At 42.3% G+C, this 18,513-nt stretch overlaps 1 protein-coding gene across 8 annotated transcripts in view; it reads right to left on the reverse strand.

The window, feature by feature from the left end:
• The window catches only part of UXS1 (UDP-glucuronate decarboxylase 1), a 153,052-nt gene that overhangs the window by 36,658 nt on the left and 97,881 nt on the right, over positions 1–18,513 (reverse strand). For all 8 annotated transcript variants that reach the window (XM_033948081.1, XM_033948082.1, XM_033948084.1 and 5 more), the window contains exon 9: positions 11,116–11,237. In XM_033948081.1, coding sequence (XP_033803972.1) covers positions 11,116–11,237 — 122 coding nt within the window. The remainder of the gene's footprint in view (positions 1–11,115; positions 11,238–18,513) is intronic.

The following is an 18,513-nucleotide window of genomic DNA, read 5'->3' on the forward strand; positions in this document are numbered from 1 at the left end:
GCGAGAGCTGACTGCAGCCATTCAGAGATCAGCGCAGGCCCAGGCGGCGGGGGGGAGGTTTACAAATATGCGGTGGCGGCGGGGGGAGGTTTAAACATATGCGGTGGCGGCGGGGGGAGGTTTAAACATATGCGTTGGCGGCGGGGGGAGGTTTAAAAATATGCGGTGGCGGCGGGGGGAGGTTTAAAATATGTAGCGCCAGTTAAGCGATGCAGCTCGGGCGACTTCGTTGTGTGAAACGAAGTCCGTTGTACGGATCAAGACAAGAAGTTCGTTGTGCGCAGCGTTCGCTGTGCGAGGCGGCCGTTATGCGAGGCACCACTGTACCAAATATTCTATGCTTTTGCAGTTTTAGATTTATTCTTAGTAAATCGGGTGTATCAAAGTTTATAGTGTTATGTTTATGCTTAGTGTTAGTCCATATTTATTTCTTACTAGATGAGCATATTTAGTTAATGCAGTCCATATTTTCAGCAGAAGTGATAAAAAGTATGTTTGGTATACTGTTCAAGGCACACTACTTCTTTACAAGTAAATTTGAACATAAGACTTTTTTTTTAAAATTGACTCGGACCATTCAGAGTGTGGCACCCCCAAGGTCAGTAGGACCCTCAGAAAGGGTCCCCCAAGCACTATCCGGACAGCAAAAGGGACAATAAAGATTCACTAAACCAGATCTAAAAGGCTTAAAACAAACCTCAGCAAAGACTGCACAAACTTACCACTATACCTGCTGGAAACGGAGAAAAGACTTATTGTAATAGGGACTGTACAGCCCACTTGTACTGTAGTCAAAAGTTAGTATCTCAGTCTCTACCTGCTGGCAGAGGAGCGTAAACTCATCAGTTTCTTTGCTGGTATGGAGAGACGCTAAAGAAATGTAGGATCTTGAGCTTTTTTAAAAGCCTTGATTGACAGGTGTGTGCCTGCTAACCAGTTCTTCTACTGTTCACTACAGATATCTTAATACCTATTCGTGACTCTATGATTTATTTTCTTAGATTCTGCAAAGCATATGTTCTTAGTCACACTCTCTATAAGTTGTAAGTTATTGATTCTATAGCTTTGTGTTTTGATCCTGTAGCATGTTATTGACTCGATAATGTATGTATCTCTGTTCCTGAAAAAAACTTTGTGTATGTATCCTTGTAACTCGTTCTGGGCTCCTGGGGAGATGGGCTATAAAAATGAATAAATAAATTATAAAATCTATGCATGTATATATGAGAATTGAGAATGATAGGGTCATATATTTAGATGCATGCTCATTTTGGCAATGAGTTTGGGGTCATGAATCTTTTTAAAGCAGTATAAACATTTTCAGTTGGGTTTAATACTTTGACAGAGTGGCATTAAAATGTTTTAGGTATATTTTATAAAATTTTTCCAACCACTGGGTTATACTTTTTTGGCCCTTTTAGAAGGCGGTGTCATTTAGGGTTCCTTTTACAAAGCCACAGCATTAAGTCCGGCGTGGCAAATGCAATGAAGCCCATTCAGTTTCTATCCTCCTTCCCTTGACCATCTCTGCTGGGTTTTTTTTTTTTTTTTTTTTTGCAGATGTTGCTTTTTTAAAAAAAATGTTTTTACTCTGTGAGCACCTGTGAATTCTGCTACATATATCACTTATTAATGATAAACACAGAAGGAAGCTGTTTTCCTCTAACCACAGTACCCAGTCTCTTAAGGCATTTATAGTGCACATTTTATTTTACATGAAAAGAGCAGTCTTCAAAGGTATTTGCATGGTTAAACAGCAATTTATGTGCTTCCAGGTGCATTTGCAGGTTATATTTACGTCAGGGAGGAAAATACCTATTACATTTTCAAAACTATACAACTTATTTTCTGTAAGAAAAACTACCACACAAGCAGCAGTGTAAAAAGTACATGGGTATGTATGTTCACTTTGAAAATTGGTTCAAAGTACACAGTCTTTGAACCAACACATGGGGGTCTTAGGGATAGGGAAAGTGGCTCTTGGAGAGAAAAAGGGAAAAGGAGGAAGGAGATGTATAGGGGAGGGGGAAAGAGAAGGGACAGAAAACTGGTTAGAGAATACAAAATTCTGGAAAAGGGACCAAGATGGCATCCGAGTCAAGGGTGTTGAGGTTCAATACTCTGACATTTTATCTGCATTTTAGGGCCTTTTTCCCTATTTGTTCATGGGGAAAAGGAACACAAAAACCAATGGCTTCTCCTCAGGCTTCGTGGGTAGTCTTAACTTCAAGCAGACAACGCTGGAGAAATTTGATGTTTGTCCATGAAGGAGAGCACTTCGATCAGGTCGGCTGGAACAGCATCAGACCGCACCGTGGAGGGAGTGTCATTGAGCCCTCCTTTGTTTACATCCCCTCCTAGACCCAGAAGCAGTGTTTCAGCACCAGCTACATAGGGAAGAGAACCTTCGTCAAAGGTTATCAGGATCCTTGGCTGCAGGAGGGGAGCCAATTGCTATATCCTTCTCAGTGCTTGAGATCTGTTATAGGGCAGATTGGTGTGGAATCAACATCCTTCTAGGGAGGCACTGCTTTTTCTGGCCTTGGTGAACTTCAGAAACTGGGCATGGTGACCATAGAGTCCTTGTGGGATGCTATTCAAGGTTTGTATCATCCTCTTCATATGGTTTACAAATCTTTTGGAAGCGAGTTGTCTGGAGTGAAAGAAAACGATCAGACTATCTCAAGATCTGGGGCAACAGTGACTATCTCAAGATCTGGGGCAACAGTGACTATTATAAAGAGAAATATTTTAACTTGTAAATTAGAATATTTGGACAATCATATTAGGATGAACAATTTGAAATTCCTTCATTTTCCCAAGTCTCCTTTGATTCCAGCATTAGATATGCTTAGGAAATATTTTCAGAAGATCCTGGGGTTTTCGGCTGTTTTCTACCTATTTTTAGAGCTGAATAGGTATCTGGTATCTCAAGAAGTTCAACTGATGGATCTCAATCTGGGTTAAATCTCACTGAATTTTTTGGAAAGCTCATTGGAAGTTATTACAGAATACACCTTTCTCTAGAATTAGATAAAAATATTTCATTTGTATTTCTGACATATGGGTGAAGTTTTTTGGGGTTCTAAAATTCAAATTTTACCTAGCTCATGATACTCAGAAAGACAGAGGGAATTCTTGTCCTTAAGGCCTAGAGTTCTCTCACTGGGTGGATCTTTTTTTATTAAAACTTTCCTGCAGTTAGCTATATTTTCTTTGAACCTAAAGAAATTACTGGAATTTATTGTTTTGAAAGGAGAAAGGTGTATCTTTGAATGAACCCATATGATAGCAGAATGCTTTTAGATTGGTTTGTTTCATGAAATAATCAGAGTAAATTATATATTGTTTTTATTTTTTCTATTGCCTAGTATCTTGGTCTGATAATTTGTAGACTAAAGTTAAATATCAGTTTTTCCGATGCATTTCTTGCAATAATTTATTTGTGTTTTTCCATTATTGTTTATAAGATAAATGATTTTAAATAAAAATGAAAAAGAATACAGAATTACAGGGAGGGATAATCTAGATTTAAAGAAAAGGAGTAGAACGTTCTTGACTTCTCCTGCTCCTCCTATTTATTCAATCCTTTCCCAGCCCACTGCTTTCTTTACACACCTCACCCCAGCTAATTCCTCAAATTACCAGGATGCTGTCAAACATTTCTGGTATCCCTTTTCCCCTTCTCTCTCTATTGACCTTTTCTTTCTTCTATTAATCCCCTCTTATGCCCCTAATTTGTCTTATCAATCTCCTTCCCCTACTATCTTTTCTTTCTTCTTGCCACCATCATCTTTGTTCCATGCAGGTTGGGCCTGCAGTGAGAGGAGTGGTGGACACCAAGCTGCTTTCTCCTTCACTGTCACTGGACCTATTCTCACAATCTGAACCATTAGGGACACTTTGATGCAATGAGATCTGAGGAACAGGTAGGGCCCCCCAACCGCACAAGAGAAGGAGGTTACCTGGGGCATACTGCTTTCCTTCTCCTCCTCCTGTTGGCTGAATTGGTATGGAGGGATGACAAACAGAGAGGGTTATCTGTGGGTGTTGGTTGAGGTAAGGGATAGAGAATGATATGGGGATAAATCTGTCCCCATCCCCGTGAGATCTATTTCCATTCCCATCCCATCCTTGCAAGCTCATCTGCATTTTTAAGATTTTAAAGCATACAACAGGGACGGTATAAGAAATTTATGGATGTTTGGGAACCATTGACTAAGTTCTGTAAGGAATAACTGATTTTATTTTAAGCATACATATCCAGGGTGGGTGGGAGGGGGTAGGGTTTTGCATTGGAATTTTATTTGAGGAATATATGGAAGGTTTCCTGTAGGTATGTACTTTTTCAGTTTATTTGGGAGGGGGGGAAATAGTTGTGCATTTCATGTAATATTAGGTATATTGAAATTGTTTGCACAATGGTAGTTTGGAACATAAGAACATAAGAAATGCCTCGGCTGGGTCAGACCTGAGGTCCATCGCGCCCAGCAGTCCGCTCACGCGGCGGCCCACCAGGTCCAGGACCAGTGCAGTAATCCTCTATCTATACCCCTCTATAACCCTTTTCCAGCAGGAAATTGTCCAATCCTTTCTTAAACCCCAGTACCTTACGCTGCCCTATAACGTCCTCTGCAAGCGCATTCCAGGTGTCCACCACACGTTGGGTAAAGAAGAACTTCCTAGCATTTGTTTTGAATCTGTCCCCTTTCAACTTTTCCAAATGCCCTCTTGTGTTTTTATTTTCTGAAAGTTTGAAGAATCTGTCCTTCTCTACTCTCTCTATGCCCTTCATGATCTTGTAAGTCTCTATCATATCCCCTCTAAGTCTTCTCTTCTCCAGGGAAAAGAGACCCAGTTTCTCCAATCTCTCAGCGTATGAAAGGCTTTCCATCCCCTTAATCCAGGGGTGTCCAATGTCGGTCCTCGAGGGCCGCAGTCCAGTCGGGTTTTCAGGATTTCCCCAATGAATATACATGAGGTCTATTTGCATGCACTGCTTTCATTGTATGCTAATAGATCTCATGCATATTCACTGGGGAAATCCTGAAAACCCGACTGGACTGCGGCCCTCGAGGACCGACATTGGACACCCCTGCCTTAATTAATCGTGTCGCTCTCCTCTGAACTCTCTCAAGTAACGCCATATCCTTCTTAAGGTATGGTGACCAATACTGGACGCAGTACTCAAGATGCGGACGCACCATTGTCCGGTACAGCGGCAGGATAACTTCTTTCGTTCTTGTTGTAATACCCTTCTTGATTATACCTAGCATTCTATTCGCTCTCTTAGAGGCCGCTGCGCATTGTGCCGTCGGCTTCATTGTCATGTCCACCATTACCCCCAAGTCCCTTTCTTGGGTACTCTCATTCAATAACATCCCTCCCATCGTATAGCTGTACCTCGGGTTTCTGATTCCCACATGTAATACTTTACACTTCTCAACATTGAACTTCATCTGCCATCTCTCTGCCCATTCCCCTAATTTGTCCAAGTCCCTTCGCAATCCTCCTTTGTCCGAGCTCCACTAAATAGTTTGGTGTCGTCCGCAAATTTTATTATCTCACTCTTTGTTCCTGTTTCTAGATCATTTATCATATTAAATAGCAGCGGCCCGAGCACCGAACCCTGCGGAACACCACTCGTGACCTTCCTCCAGTCTGAGTAGTGGCCCTTCACCCCTACCCTCTGTTTCCTACCCGCTAACCAGTTTCTGATCCATCTATGCACGTCTCCGTCTACCCCATGGTTCTTCAGTTTCCGGAGTAGACGTTCAAGAGGCACCTTGTCAAAGGCTTTCTGGAAATCTAGGTATATGATGTCTATGGGGTCTCCTCGTCCATCTGTTTGTTAATTCCCTCGAAGAAGTGCAATACGTTGGTCAGACACGATCTCCCCCTGCAGAAACCATGTTGGCTGGTTATCAGAAGTTCATGTCTTTCAAAATGTTCATCGATTTTTTCTTTTATCAGTGATTTTAAAGTGTTCGAGGCTTGTGCAGATGAGGACAGAGCTTGAGGACAAGGACAGAAAGTTTTTCACTAACATGTCCCATTTTTGTGATGAGGCTCATTATATATAATTATAAATGTTAATTGGACGATATATCATGCTTTAATTGAATAAATGTATAAGGAGGGTTAACGACAGTTGTCTTTGGTTTTTTATGCTATAGACATTATTTACAGTGATTAATATCAGTCTTTATCATGCCAAGACATTGAACTAATCATCCAGATAGTTTCTGTTATATCTGTGGTTCATTCACGACGAAAGCACAACGTTGCCTAATTACCGTAGATCTGAATTGTACTTTGGCTGTCCACTTGGTGACTAGGATTAGTCTTGGGCTCCACGTATCATCTGTACCAGTTGTTCCAATGGACTTCGTGACTGGCTCAATCGATGAAAGGCAGCGATGTCATTTGCAATCCCAATGATATGGAGGGAACCGCGAGACCATATTAAAGATTGTTACTTTTGCCTTGTGAACACAAGTGGATTCTCAGCTAAAACTAAGCACAAAATTATATATCCTACTCTGGATTCTGCTATTAGGCCTGTTCCTCATGATGACTCACTGCCTGTCCCTGTACCTCCATAAGATGGACTTGCTTCTGGGGAACATGATGAGGAATGTGATGATGATGCAGCAGCTGGTCACAATCCAGAATTATCTGATCCTGATTATGTGAATGATGAAGATTCAGAACCAAAGACCTGTACATAAGCTGAGCTCAATGTTCTTATTCGTGATCTAAATCTTTCAAAAGAAAACACAGAACTTCTTGTTTCAAGGCTTAAGCAAAAGCACTTGCTTGCAAAAGATGCTAAAATAGCTCATTACAGAAAAAGGAATCATAACTTAACAACATTCTTCACTGTAAATGGCTCATTATGCTTTTGTCATGACATCAACGAGCTCTTCAACAGTTTGTCACAAGTGCATTGTCCAGATGAATGGCGTCTCTTCATTGACTCTTCATAGAGAAGCTTGAAGGCAGTGTTACTGCACAACGGAAATTCCAAACCAAGAATACCAATTGCCCATTCTGCTCATCTAAAGGAGTCTTATGAGAATATGAAGAATTTACCAGAAGTGCTCAATCAGTTATAAAATACACCAGTGGAACATCTGTGGTGATCTGAAGGTCAATGAATGGGAATGCAAGGAGGATTCACTAAATACTGCTGTTTCCTGTGCTTGTGGGATAGCAGATCTACAGCTGAACATTATGTAAAGCATGTCTGGCAGCTGAGGGATACCTATAACCCAGGGACAAGCAATGTGAAATTTATTCCATTGGTGGATCCTCAAAATATATTTCTTCCACCTCTTCAGATCAAGCTGGAGTTGATGCAGAACATGGTAAAGGCCATGGGTAAAGCAAACTTGCCAGATATTTTTTTTTAAATTCTTTATTAATTTTCCAAACGTCAATAGTGCAAGACACAAATTTATAACATATAAGTCAGTAAAAGCACATTCAACTTACAAATATACATAACCAACCATTTTATCCCCCCCAATGCTTAATCAATAAAACACAGAAACATAGATTTACCCAATAACTTTACCCTATTCAGATTGATAATATTCTCCCACTCGCCCCCCACCCAACCCAGGTATAAATAGTGAAAGTATAAAATTAGGACAGAAATAGCCCCCCTCCCACCCTTCCCTGGAAAATAAACAAAAATTGTTTCATAATCGAAGACCTACTATTTTCAATATCTTGTTAAGAAATTTCCAAAAATCAGCATTGCAAAACTGAAGGAAGGGATATTTATAGGCCCAGAGATCAAGTCTATTATGCAGGATCAAGGTTTTAAGCAATGACTTAGCAGCTGAGCTTGAAGTTTGGGAGGCATTTAAGTGGTTAGTGGAAAACTTTCTGGGCAGCCATAAGCCTTCATACAAGGAAGGAGTTTAGAATCTCTTTGACTCATATCAGAAACTTGCCTATCGCATGTTATTAAAAATAAACTTTTTGCACTATCTTGACTTTTTTCCCGAAAATCTTGGCATGGTGAGTGACGAGCAAGGAGAACGTTTTCACCAGGACATTCAGTTAATGGAGCATCGCTACCAAGGCTTTTGGAATTAGAGTATAATGGCCAACTACTGCTGGATGTTATATTGTGATAATCCAGACACAACTCACAAAAAGAAATCATACTCAAGCATTTTTTAAAGAAATATTGGTTGCTAAGTGACAACAATCCAGTATAATTATGCTATGCTGTGTGCTTATTTGATTTTGGATCGAAGATACTGCAACATTTCTTTAAGTTGATGCTGCAGTTCTTAAACTCTATATGCTAAAATGCTATAAATGAACATTAGTCATAACTTTAAAAGTTTACGTGACTGAAAAAACTAATAATAGATCTGAAATCAGTGTGAAAAACTAATTTAGAAAAATGTGCTGTGTTGTCAGATGATTGCGAAAATTTTTTTTTTTGTTGCCTTGTGTTATAGGACAATGATTTACCTGCTACTTCATCTGAATCCTTATCTACATTTGTATGATGCCCCTATATAGGTTCCATTCACTACCTGAGCTCCGGAACTTAAGGGACTTTACTCACTAACTTAAAGATACCAACCTATCTGTGTTTATTAGCCTAAGCTTTAAGATGAAGGGACAGTTTATTATGCATGCCTACATAATATAGCCTGATACATGATAATCATATTTACAGTGTTATAAAATTTAAAGAAAAAAGAAAACAAAGGGAGAAAATCTGTATAGGACGCCGGTCTCAGGAGCCACCTAAGTGGCGGCTGAGAATCACAGACTGATGTCCTATACAGAATTGAGTCTGCCCTAATGGACAGATGCCTAACCATCCTGATTCTTTAACTGTGCCCATGTCACAGGCACCAGTTAGATAATTGCACCTGATCCCTTGCAATCAGCTGATTGCGGCAAGGATAATTCCCTGCCGCAATCAGCTGAGTGGCTGCAGCAGTGAACCCCCCTGCGAAGCCAGTCAGCAGGAGGGATGCCCACTCCCTCCCACCGCTGCTCCCCCCTGCGAATGCCCCCCCCCCCGGTGAATGTCCGTTGCAGGAGGAATACCTACTTCCTTCTGCTGCCATCCCTGAACTCCCCCTGAAAAATCCCCCAGCAGGAGAGATCCCCCCCTGTTACTTCCCCACCCCCTGACAACCCCCCAGAGTCCCCCCTTACCTGTAGACCCCCCCCCCAGCATACCCCTAACCAGTAGACCCCACCCCCAGCACCCCCTATATCTTTTAAGATGAAAGTCCAGCCATAGAGATACATACACCCTCTGGTCAGTAGGCCCACTACTCAAAAATGGTGGGCCTCCCCCTTCCGGGTGCATTCTGGGATTCACCACGGAGGGGCCTAAGGATCCGACTAGCCCAGATGCCTAAGGCCCCTCCGCCTAAGGCATCTGGGCCAACCAGAGTCTTAGGCTTCCTTCCCAGTGCATCCTGGGATGCAGTGGGAGTGGCCTAATACTCAAGACTGGCCATACTTAAGGCCCCTCCCATGGGCCAGAGTATTAGGTGGTATCTTCCTCATTTTACTACCTGTGACAACTTCGAAAATTAAGGAACTACTTTTCTGAGTCTGACTTCACCCAGCTACTCTATGCGTTTGACCTCTCCCATATGGACTACTACAACAAGCTATTCAACGGTCTCACAGCGAAGAATTCATGACGTCTCCAGCGTGTACAAAACACGGCAATCGGATTTCTAAAAGAATCTCCATCCCCGGGACATGGTCTATCAGGCTCTATTATCGGCTCACTGGCTGCCCATAGTCAAATGTTGTGTCTTCAAGGGCCTGATGCTAGTGTTCAAAATCCTTGCACGACATGGCACAGGGCTATGTGATGGCTAAGTTTCCTCCGTATGTGCCAAACAGGTCCCTCTGCTCCCAGGATGAAATATGCCTCAAAATGCCCCCTGGTTGTGCCCTTCGATTACAAGCCGCCAAATGATGTTCCTACTTTCACGTCATACCGACTCACTGGAATCTACTACCCCCACATATAAAATCCCTCGAAGGATTCCTCAACTTTAGGAAAGCAATAAAAAACATACCTCCCACAACCAATACATTACAAAGAAATGTATATTGATACAAGATCCTTGGTATGTGATGCGCTAGGACAAAAGCTTGTATTATAAAATCTTGTACTGTAACTGACAATTTAACCTGTAAACTGTATATTATAGTTATTGGTATTAGATCTCTAGTATGCGTTTCAAGTTAGGATAAAAACTTGTACCAGAAAACCAAACAGAAACTTGTACTTAAATTTATTTTATTTTTAAAGTAGTTTTTGTTTTCACCCGTAATGAATACTTGTTAGGAGTATATCTTGTACCTATCTCTTCCTTTCCTATTTGAATACATTCTATGGAGTACCTTTCTGTATTCAACCTTTACACTGTAAACCGCTTAGGTCAGTAAAATGCGGGAGCGGTATATCAAATTCTTAATAAACAACATACTGTGTAACTATGGAATATTGTAACCTGTTAACTGTATATTATGCATGTTAACCTGTAACCCATCTTGAGCTCGGGATAAAAAAACGAATAATAGGCACAATTGCTGATGTACATATACCAACTCCAATGTTGGTGTAAACATGTAGGAATACTCTACATACATACTTGTGTATTTTATATAGTATACAGTACATTGCAATTTCGTTTCCAGTTCACTCATATGAAGACACAGATACCACAGACAGTGGATATAAGCAAGGAGGACAACAGGACACTGAAGGCAATGTAGTCACTTTGTTGTTAAACTTTTATCAGACTTGACATGGCCATGTTTTGGCCTCTAGGCCTACATCAGGAGCAAATAAAATTAAAACAAGGAGTATCATTTTTTGCCTGCTTGTGCCCAGTCTGCTGACTATTGGGACATTGCTAAGAGTTGAAAAAGTCAGACCCTTGACACTTATTAATTCCTTGAGTGTCAAGGAGCTAAATTCCAATGCTTTCCTCCAGTACCTATAAAAACTAATCTAAAATTACTCTAGCTTAGTTAAACCTGGTCTGCTTTAATTTTGCTACTAGCAAGCACAGCAGACTTCCAATTTCACTAGCAACCTACCTGCTTCATGTAAGCATAGCACATAGTTTCTGCAACTCTTTTCCCTTCATCATAGCAAGCTCTAGGGCCTATGGGGTTCACATGACCCCAGTAATCTTCATTTTGAGGATGGACTTCTGGATCTACAGAAACAAGAAAAAGCACAAATTTCTTAATTTATTTTCAAGACGGAGCAATGACATTTGAATCCACCCCCTAAAAAAATAAAAGATTGTATGTCCACAGGTTAGTGACTTCCTAAGTAAACTAGCCTGTGGTAAAAATCCAACTTTTACTGCAGCTTACCAATTTCCCTCCTTGAATATGATTTTATGACATTGGTTGAATCATCAGGTTTTTTCTTGGATGCATTATTGGCTATAGCGCCCTGCTGTGTGTATCATTTGCTCTTTTTTAAAGGTACATTTCCTATAAAAAGGGATGCCATTGTTATTTTAAGAGTGGGAAAAACAAATTTAAAATAGCAGCATGCCCAATGCTTTGTTTTACTATTAAAGTTGGTCTGTCTTCCAGTGTGGGATCTGAGCAGGATGAACAAGTTTAAGTCTTTGATTGGAAGTGTATCTTATTGGGAAGCAATAGTAACTGTATCGATATGAAGCAGGAAATGAATAGTGCCTTTAATATGGATTTTTGACAGAGTAGAACTGGTTGCTTCATAATATATTAGAGCAGGCAATGAATTATCTGAAGAGCTATAGGTTGTTTCAGATACAAAATGTTGGTTAGACCCTAATGTTTAATTAGGAAACAAAAATGGATAGATTTTTAGACATGGCTCCATGGTTATCAATTGAGTATGACTGCCTATAATTCAAAGGAGCTGTCTAGCTCTTTGGAATAGAACTCTATTTCAGTGTTCTTCAACCTTTTTACACAGTTGAAGAGCACTGGGCTGTCATGGGCCAGACCCCGCCTATCTCCGCCCCAGACCTCGCCCCCATAATAATACTAATTGTAACACTATTTTTTCCATTCATTTTTCATATATACACACACAATATAATCTTATTAACAAACATAATGGTTAACCACAAAATTAAACTACACAAAGCACACTGTATGCTTCTCAACATTCATTCCTACCAGAACAGATAACCCCTATGCAAATACAGGACCACTAACTAAAACTACTAATAAATACAAACAAAACCCTAAGATGCAAGACTCTGCATGCAGTACAACCCCAGAGAAAAAGAAACAAATAGATTTCTTCCTGAACAATGCAAAATATACATGAAAATTTTCAAAATTGACACAATTCAATCACTAAATTGAAAATAAATAATTCCCCCTACCTTTGGTGTCTCCCTCCCTCCATATGCCATCCCTTTATTACAGCAGTTGGTTGAGGCTGGGTGTCCTGGCTTCTCTTATTTACAAATAACGCCTTGAGAAAGCCAGCTGTCTCTCTCATCTTCCTCCCCCTCTGCAAGAAACATACCAGCGCTCCCACCTGGCCATTTTATGCTGCCCGCGGCTGGCTCCCTCTTCCTCACTTCCCCTCTTCCTTACTGCTGGTCCGCGGTCGGAACGTGCCTCGGGCCCGAGAAGATCAGTGTACAAAGCCATGTGCGATGGCGGCGGCTCCTCCTCCTCCTCGCGCATCCCACTCATCATCCGGAAGCTTTTCCTCTGACATTGGAACGTCAGAGAGAAGGCTGCCGGTTCAGGCACAGGACGCATGTAGGAGCCGCCGCCCGCAGCTTTGTGCACTGACCTCCTCAGGCCTGAAGTACATGCCGGCTGCGGACTGGCAGGATATTTCTGCGGACCGGTACTGGTCCTCGGACCGGCAGTTGAAGAACACTGCTCTATATGTGTTACTAAACTAAACTAAACCTTAGGCTTGTATACCGCGCCATCTCCACAAGCGTAGAGCTCGGCACGGTTTACAGGGTTAGGTTGAAAAGGAGCTACAATGAAGGGTTATAGGAAAGGAGCTAGGAAGATAAAGAGGGACAGGGAACCAAAAAGCAGGAAGTGTTAGATTTTTGAAAAGAGCCAAGTTTACAGGTGTTTGCAGAAGGTTTGGAGGGAACTTGAAACTCTGAGCGGGGATGTGAGGTTGTTCCAGAGTTCTGTGGTTCTAAAGGGGAGGGATGTTCCTAGTTTTCCTACGCGGGATATACCTTTTGTAGAGGGGAATGATAGTTTCAGTTTTTAGGAGGATCTAGTGGAATTAGGGTTAGAGGAATTCCAGAAGAGTGGGATAACGGTTTACAGGTTAGTTTTTCCCTTACTTGAATACAAATAATGAATCTTTGCCTGATTTGGCCAACCACTTACTGGAATAAAAGGTAACAATGCGTAACTTTTAAATAAAAAGGAGTTATTTATTCAGATATTAATTGTAATAAAAACACTTTGTTAAATACTGTAGATTATAGAGGATCTTCTTTTGATGACTATATATACATACAATAACTTTTACAGAGGGGGCATGTACAATAGACCAACAGTTTATGGTTATGTAAGTTTTGTGCAGGTTTTGTATTCTCTTTTTAGCTCTTACCTCTGATACAGGCTTATGCACATATGAAACATAGCCATGTTATTTGTTGTTTATATTTATTACTATTTTATACACTTTTTTGATTAATGGACTTATTTAAACACTCACTGTTTTCATTTGCTGGGTGCTTTTACCTTTATTATGTGCCTAAAATCAAAGTATATGTGCAAATTTATCCTTTGCTCCTGAGATGCAAATGCATATTTATACAGGAAAAGTATGTCTGTACTTTCTTTTTTTTTTTTATATATATAAATTTTTATTGAAAAGTTTTCAGTATATTGTACAGTAGTAGCAAACCGCAAGAAACAAGTAACATCAGATACAAGTACAATACAGGTAAGGCAGTAGTAAAAGCAAGAATACCACAACCCAAAATCAAAAACAATACCATCCAACCACATCTAATCTTCTCCATCCCTACCCCACCTCAAGCCCATGTTCCCCATTCCAAATTACCCCATAGTCCCCCCCTTCCCCATTCACTTAGCAGACAACAGAACATCCAATACAAGGAAATCCCCTAGAGTGTATCCAGCAGGTCTTCCAACTTACTCCAAGTGTGGAAATTAGTGATATAGGTGTGGCGTCTCTTAGCCACGGCTATCTCCATCCTCCCCAAAGATAACAATCGGTTAACCCATGTAGTATAAGAGGGGGCCTCTGTATTTTTCCAATGGTTGGCAATGAGGCATTTCGCAGTCGCCAACCCCCAACGAAGAAACTTAGTTTGCCAGGTATGCTCCCTAATATTATATAATCCTAAAAGGCAACTCAGAGGGGAAAGTACAACACATTCACCCAGACACTCAGATACAGTACCAATCACCGCCTTCCAAAAGGGATTGAGAACCCCACAGTCCCACCAGATATGTAAAAAGGACCCCACGTGTGAGCCACATCTCCAACATTGATCAGAGACTCCTGGAAACATTCTATGCAGGCGTTCCGGGGTATAGTACCACCTTGTAAGAACCTTATAAGCGTTTTCCTGAATCAAAGCACAGGAAGAGGCCTTATATACCTCCCTATATATTACCTTCCAATCTTTAGCTGTTAACCGGGAGTTTAAGTCCCTCTCCCAGTGCTGACGAAACAAATGAATAATAGGTGAGTATCTCCTCCTATATTGATACAGCACCGATAATGATTTAGGAACTTTCTGAAGTATCAGCCAGAGGTTTTCCAACGTTTCCCTCTCAAGCGGCAGTCCAGAGTCCCAACCCTGAGCGTGCATAAAATGTCCAATTTGAAAGTAAGCGAAACAATCACCATCCGGTAAGTCATATTTCTGTTGGATTGCATTAAAAGAAACAATCCCAGTCGTCCCCATTAAATCTCTAAATACTTGAATCCCCTTTTGAGACCATCGATGAAAAACCCGATTGTCACGACCTGCTGAAAATAGAGGTTCAGCCGTGATAGTAGCCAGGGAAGATACCAATGCCCCCCCTCCCAAAGTAGTACGCACCTGGTTCCATACCCTTGCCAAATGTTGTACGAAGGGGTTTGATATGCTCTGAACCCATGAACGCTGCGGGCCAGACGTCCACAACCTATATTTCAAAGGCTCCAAACCACTATATCGCTGTTCCAGCTGTACCCCACTTTTGTGTTCTCCCAGTTCCCAATCAAGCACTAACTTCAGCTGTGCCGCTTGATAATACCACACCAGATTAGGTATCCCTCTACCCCCCTCTTCCCGAGGAGCCCACAACAGGGATTGGGCAAGTCGTGGGGATTTACGATGCCAAATAAAAGTGCGGATTTCTCTGCTTAATCTCCTCAGTTCCCCTAAAGGAACCGATATTGGCAAAGTCTGAAATAGGAACAACAATCTAGGAAGTACATTCATTTTAATGATCGCTATCCTACCCCACCAAGATAGCCATAGGCCGTTCCAGCGCTGTAAGTCAGCCCTTATACGGCTATAAATAGGCAAATAATTTTTCTCATATATCCTCCCAATATCCGATGGAATAAAGATGCCCAAGTATTTAATCCCATGGCTAGCCCATTTAAAGGGAAAAGTACCCTTCAACCCATCCACCTCCCCCTGTGTCAAGGTCAGATTCAAGATTTCCGTTTTAGCCAAGTTTATTTTAAACCCAGAGATCTGTCCATAGGTGTCAAATAACTGTAATAAATGGGGTATAGAATTCTCAGGTTGTCCCACATATAGTAGAATATCATCCGCAAACATCGCTATTCGATGATCCACCCCCCCCTAACGACCCCAACTAGCGATAGGTGATGTCTAATGGCCAAAGCAATGGGTTCAAGGTACACTGCAAACAATAATGGAGAGAGGGGACATCCCTGTCGAGTTCCCCGAAAGATGGGAAAAAAGTCAGTATAAGATTGATTAATCTGCAAGCATGCCCGCGGAGCAACATACAGAGCCTGAACCCAATCTCCAAACGGACCCCCTAGTCCCATCCTATCCATGACATCCCATAAAAATCCCCAGAGAACCCGATCGAATGCCTTCTCGGCATCAACCGAGATCAAAACCACCTTTTCCCGACCAGTACCCGCTTCCCAAAGTAAATTAAGGGTTCTCCTAATATTATCGCTCACCTGTCTCCGTTGTATAAACCCCGCTTGGTCTTGATGGATCAGGGAAGGCAGTACCTTCCCCAAACACTGGGCTAGGACCTTAGCCAAAATTTTTGCATCTAAGTTCAACAATGATATGGGCCGATAAGACCCACATAGTAAAGGATCTCTACCCGGTTTGGGCAATATAACCACCCCAGCCTCACCCATCGTAGACGGCAACTTACCACCAGTAAAAATTCCATTAGCCACCCGGACCAAAAGAGGCCCCAATTGCACCGAGAACTGTTTATAATAACGACTAGTATACCCATCCAACCCTGGGGATTTACCATTCTTCAACCCCTCAATCACCCCCAAGATCTCAGAGAGTTGTATCGGTTCTCTTAAATACTCCTGATCCGACTCTGCCAGCTTAGGTATCAGCAGTGAGTCCAGAAATCCAGTCTGCACTTCAGCATCTAGCGGCCCGGCTGTCCATAAAGCCCAGAGTAGAAGTCCCGGAACTCACGTTGGATAGCAGAGTCCGTAACTTGTAGGTCCCCCCCTGATTCTCCCTTAATACAAGTGATAGTCAACCGATGTTGTTTGATACGAATATATCTAGCCAATTGAGCACCAGCTTTATTGCTATGCTCATAGATATTGAGACGAAATCTCTCGCGCATACGCTCTGTTTCCTCTACCTGGAGCTGATATAAGTCATCCCGGACTCTTTGCAGTTGAACCAAAGTCTGGGGATCTCTCGTGTTCTGGTGGTTCAACTCCAACTGGGTCAGTCGGGTTCTCAATTGAAGAAAGGCTCGGGCTCTCTGTTTCTTAAATCTAGCCCCCCACTTAATAAGCTCTCCCCGGACTACTGCTTTCAGGGCATCCCACAGAATAGCGTCTGATACCTCCCCATTGTCATTCAACTCCAAATATTCTCTCATAGTATTTTCCACCGCAGTAACCACCTGGGGGGAACTTATCAGGGATTCATTAAGCCTCCAATATGTACAACCCCCCGGATCTAACATGCCAGTGCAAGATAACCACACCGGTGCATGATCCGAGACATGCCTCGGTTCTATCTCTGCTACTCGCAGCCCCCCTGCTTGGTTCCTATGAATCCATACCCCATCCAGTCTAGTATAAGTGTTCTGTGCATGGGAATAGAAAGTATATGATCTCTGAGCACCATGAAGCAATCGCCAGCCATCTACAAGGCCAAGCGAACCCATCAGATCGCGAAATGCAGCAGCTGACTTTCTCGTTGATCTACGCCCTCCCCCTGAATGATCTACCGCAGGGTCTGGAGGGACGTTAAAGTCACCTCCCAAATATACCGCTCCTTGCGTAAAAGTATGTAGAGCCCCCTTCAAGTTCCGATAGTATGCTTCTTGTCCCGCGTTAGGACCATAAATATTGATAATAGTCAGAGGGTGACCTTGAAGCACACCTTTCACCGCTAGACACCTACCCTCTCTGTCCCTATAGACATGTTCCACCTGTAATCCCAGTCCCTTACGTGCCAGAATAGCCAATCCTCCTGCCCTTTTTGTAGCCCCCTCCCCTTGATGGGTCCAGAGCATATCAAACTGTGGTCGTTAGAGCAAAGATACATCCCTAGGTCTCAAGTGCGTCTCTTGCAGGAGGCATATGTCCCACTTCATACGATGGAGGTCTCGGAAGACTATACTCCTTTTGCCCGGTCTATTAAGCCCATTTACATTCCAGGAGCCTATGATCAACTCTGGCTCTTTCCCTGGGGACCTCCCAATACCCAAGCTCCGCTGCCCGCTAGACCCCATACAAACAGGCCCCCCCCCCCCCCCCTCCAATTAGCTGATTCTCCAAGTTTCGAATCAGCCATACGAAGAAAATGAGTCATACTGAAAAGGCCCATAGTTAGCACCTAGTATTGCTTTACCTCCCCCATTCAACCCCCCTATTCCTCAGGCATACATATAAAACACACACTCAAGCAAGCACTCCATCCAAGCCCGTACTGTTAAATAACCAACCCTATCTGCATAAAGCAAGCACACATAACAAGAGGAATAACCATTCCCTAGGGAACAAGCATGCCATTTTCAACCAACAGAATAACAAAATCACTATCAGCTGTAGTCCAAAGATACTGAAGACAGGTTTCCTTCTGGTGAACTGGATCAGGTAACTGAGGTAGAGGGTTGACTATCCTCGATAGTGCTCTGGGAGACACCAGCTCTGATCTCCGATGCTGATCCCGACATGACTCGATCAGGGGTGTCGTGCGGCATCCGACATCCAAGGTCTTTCAACGCCATCCATGCATCAGCCACATTGTCCACCTTCCGGTG

Source organism: Geotrypetes seraphini, chromosome 6 (genome assembly GCF_902459505.1).
Source record: "Geotrypetes seraphini chromosome 6, aGeoSer1.1, whole genome shotgun sequence".
Lineage (NCBI taxonomy): Eukaryota > Metazoa > Chordata > Amphibia > Gymnophiona > Dermophiidae > Geotrypetes > Geotrypetes seraphini.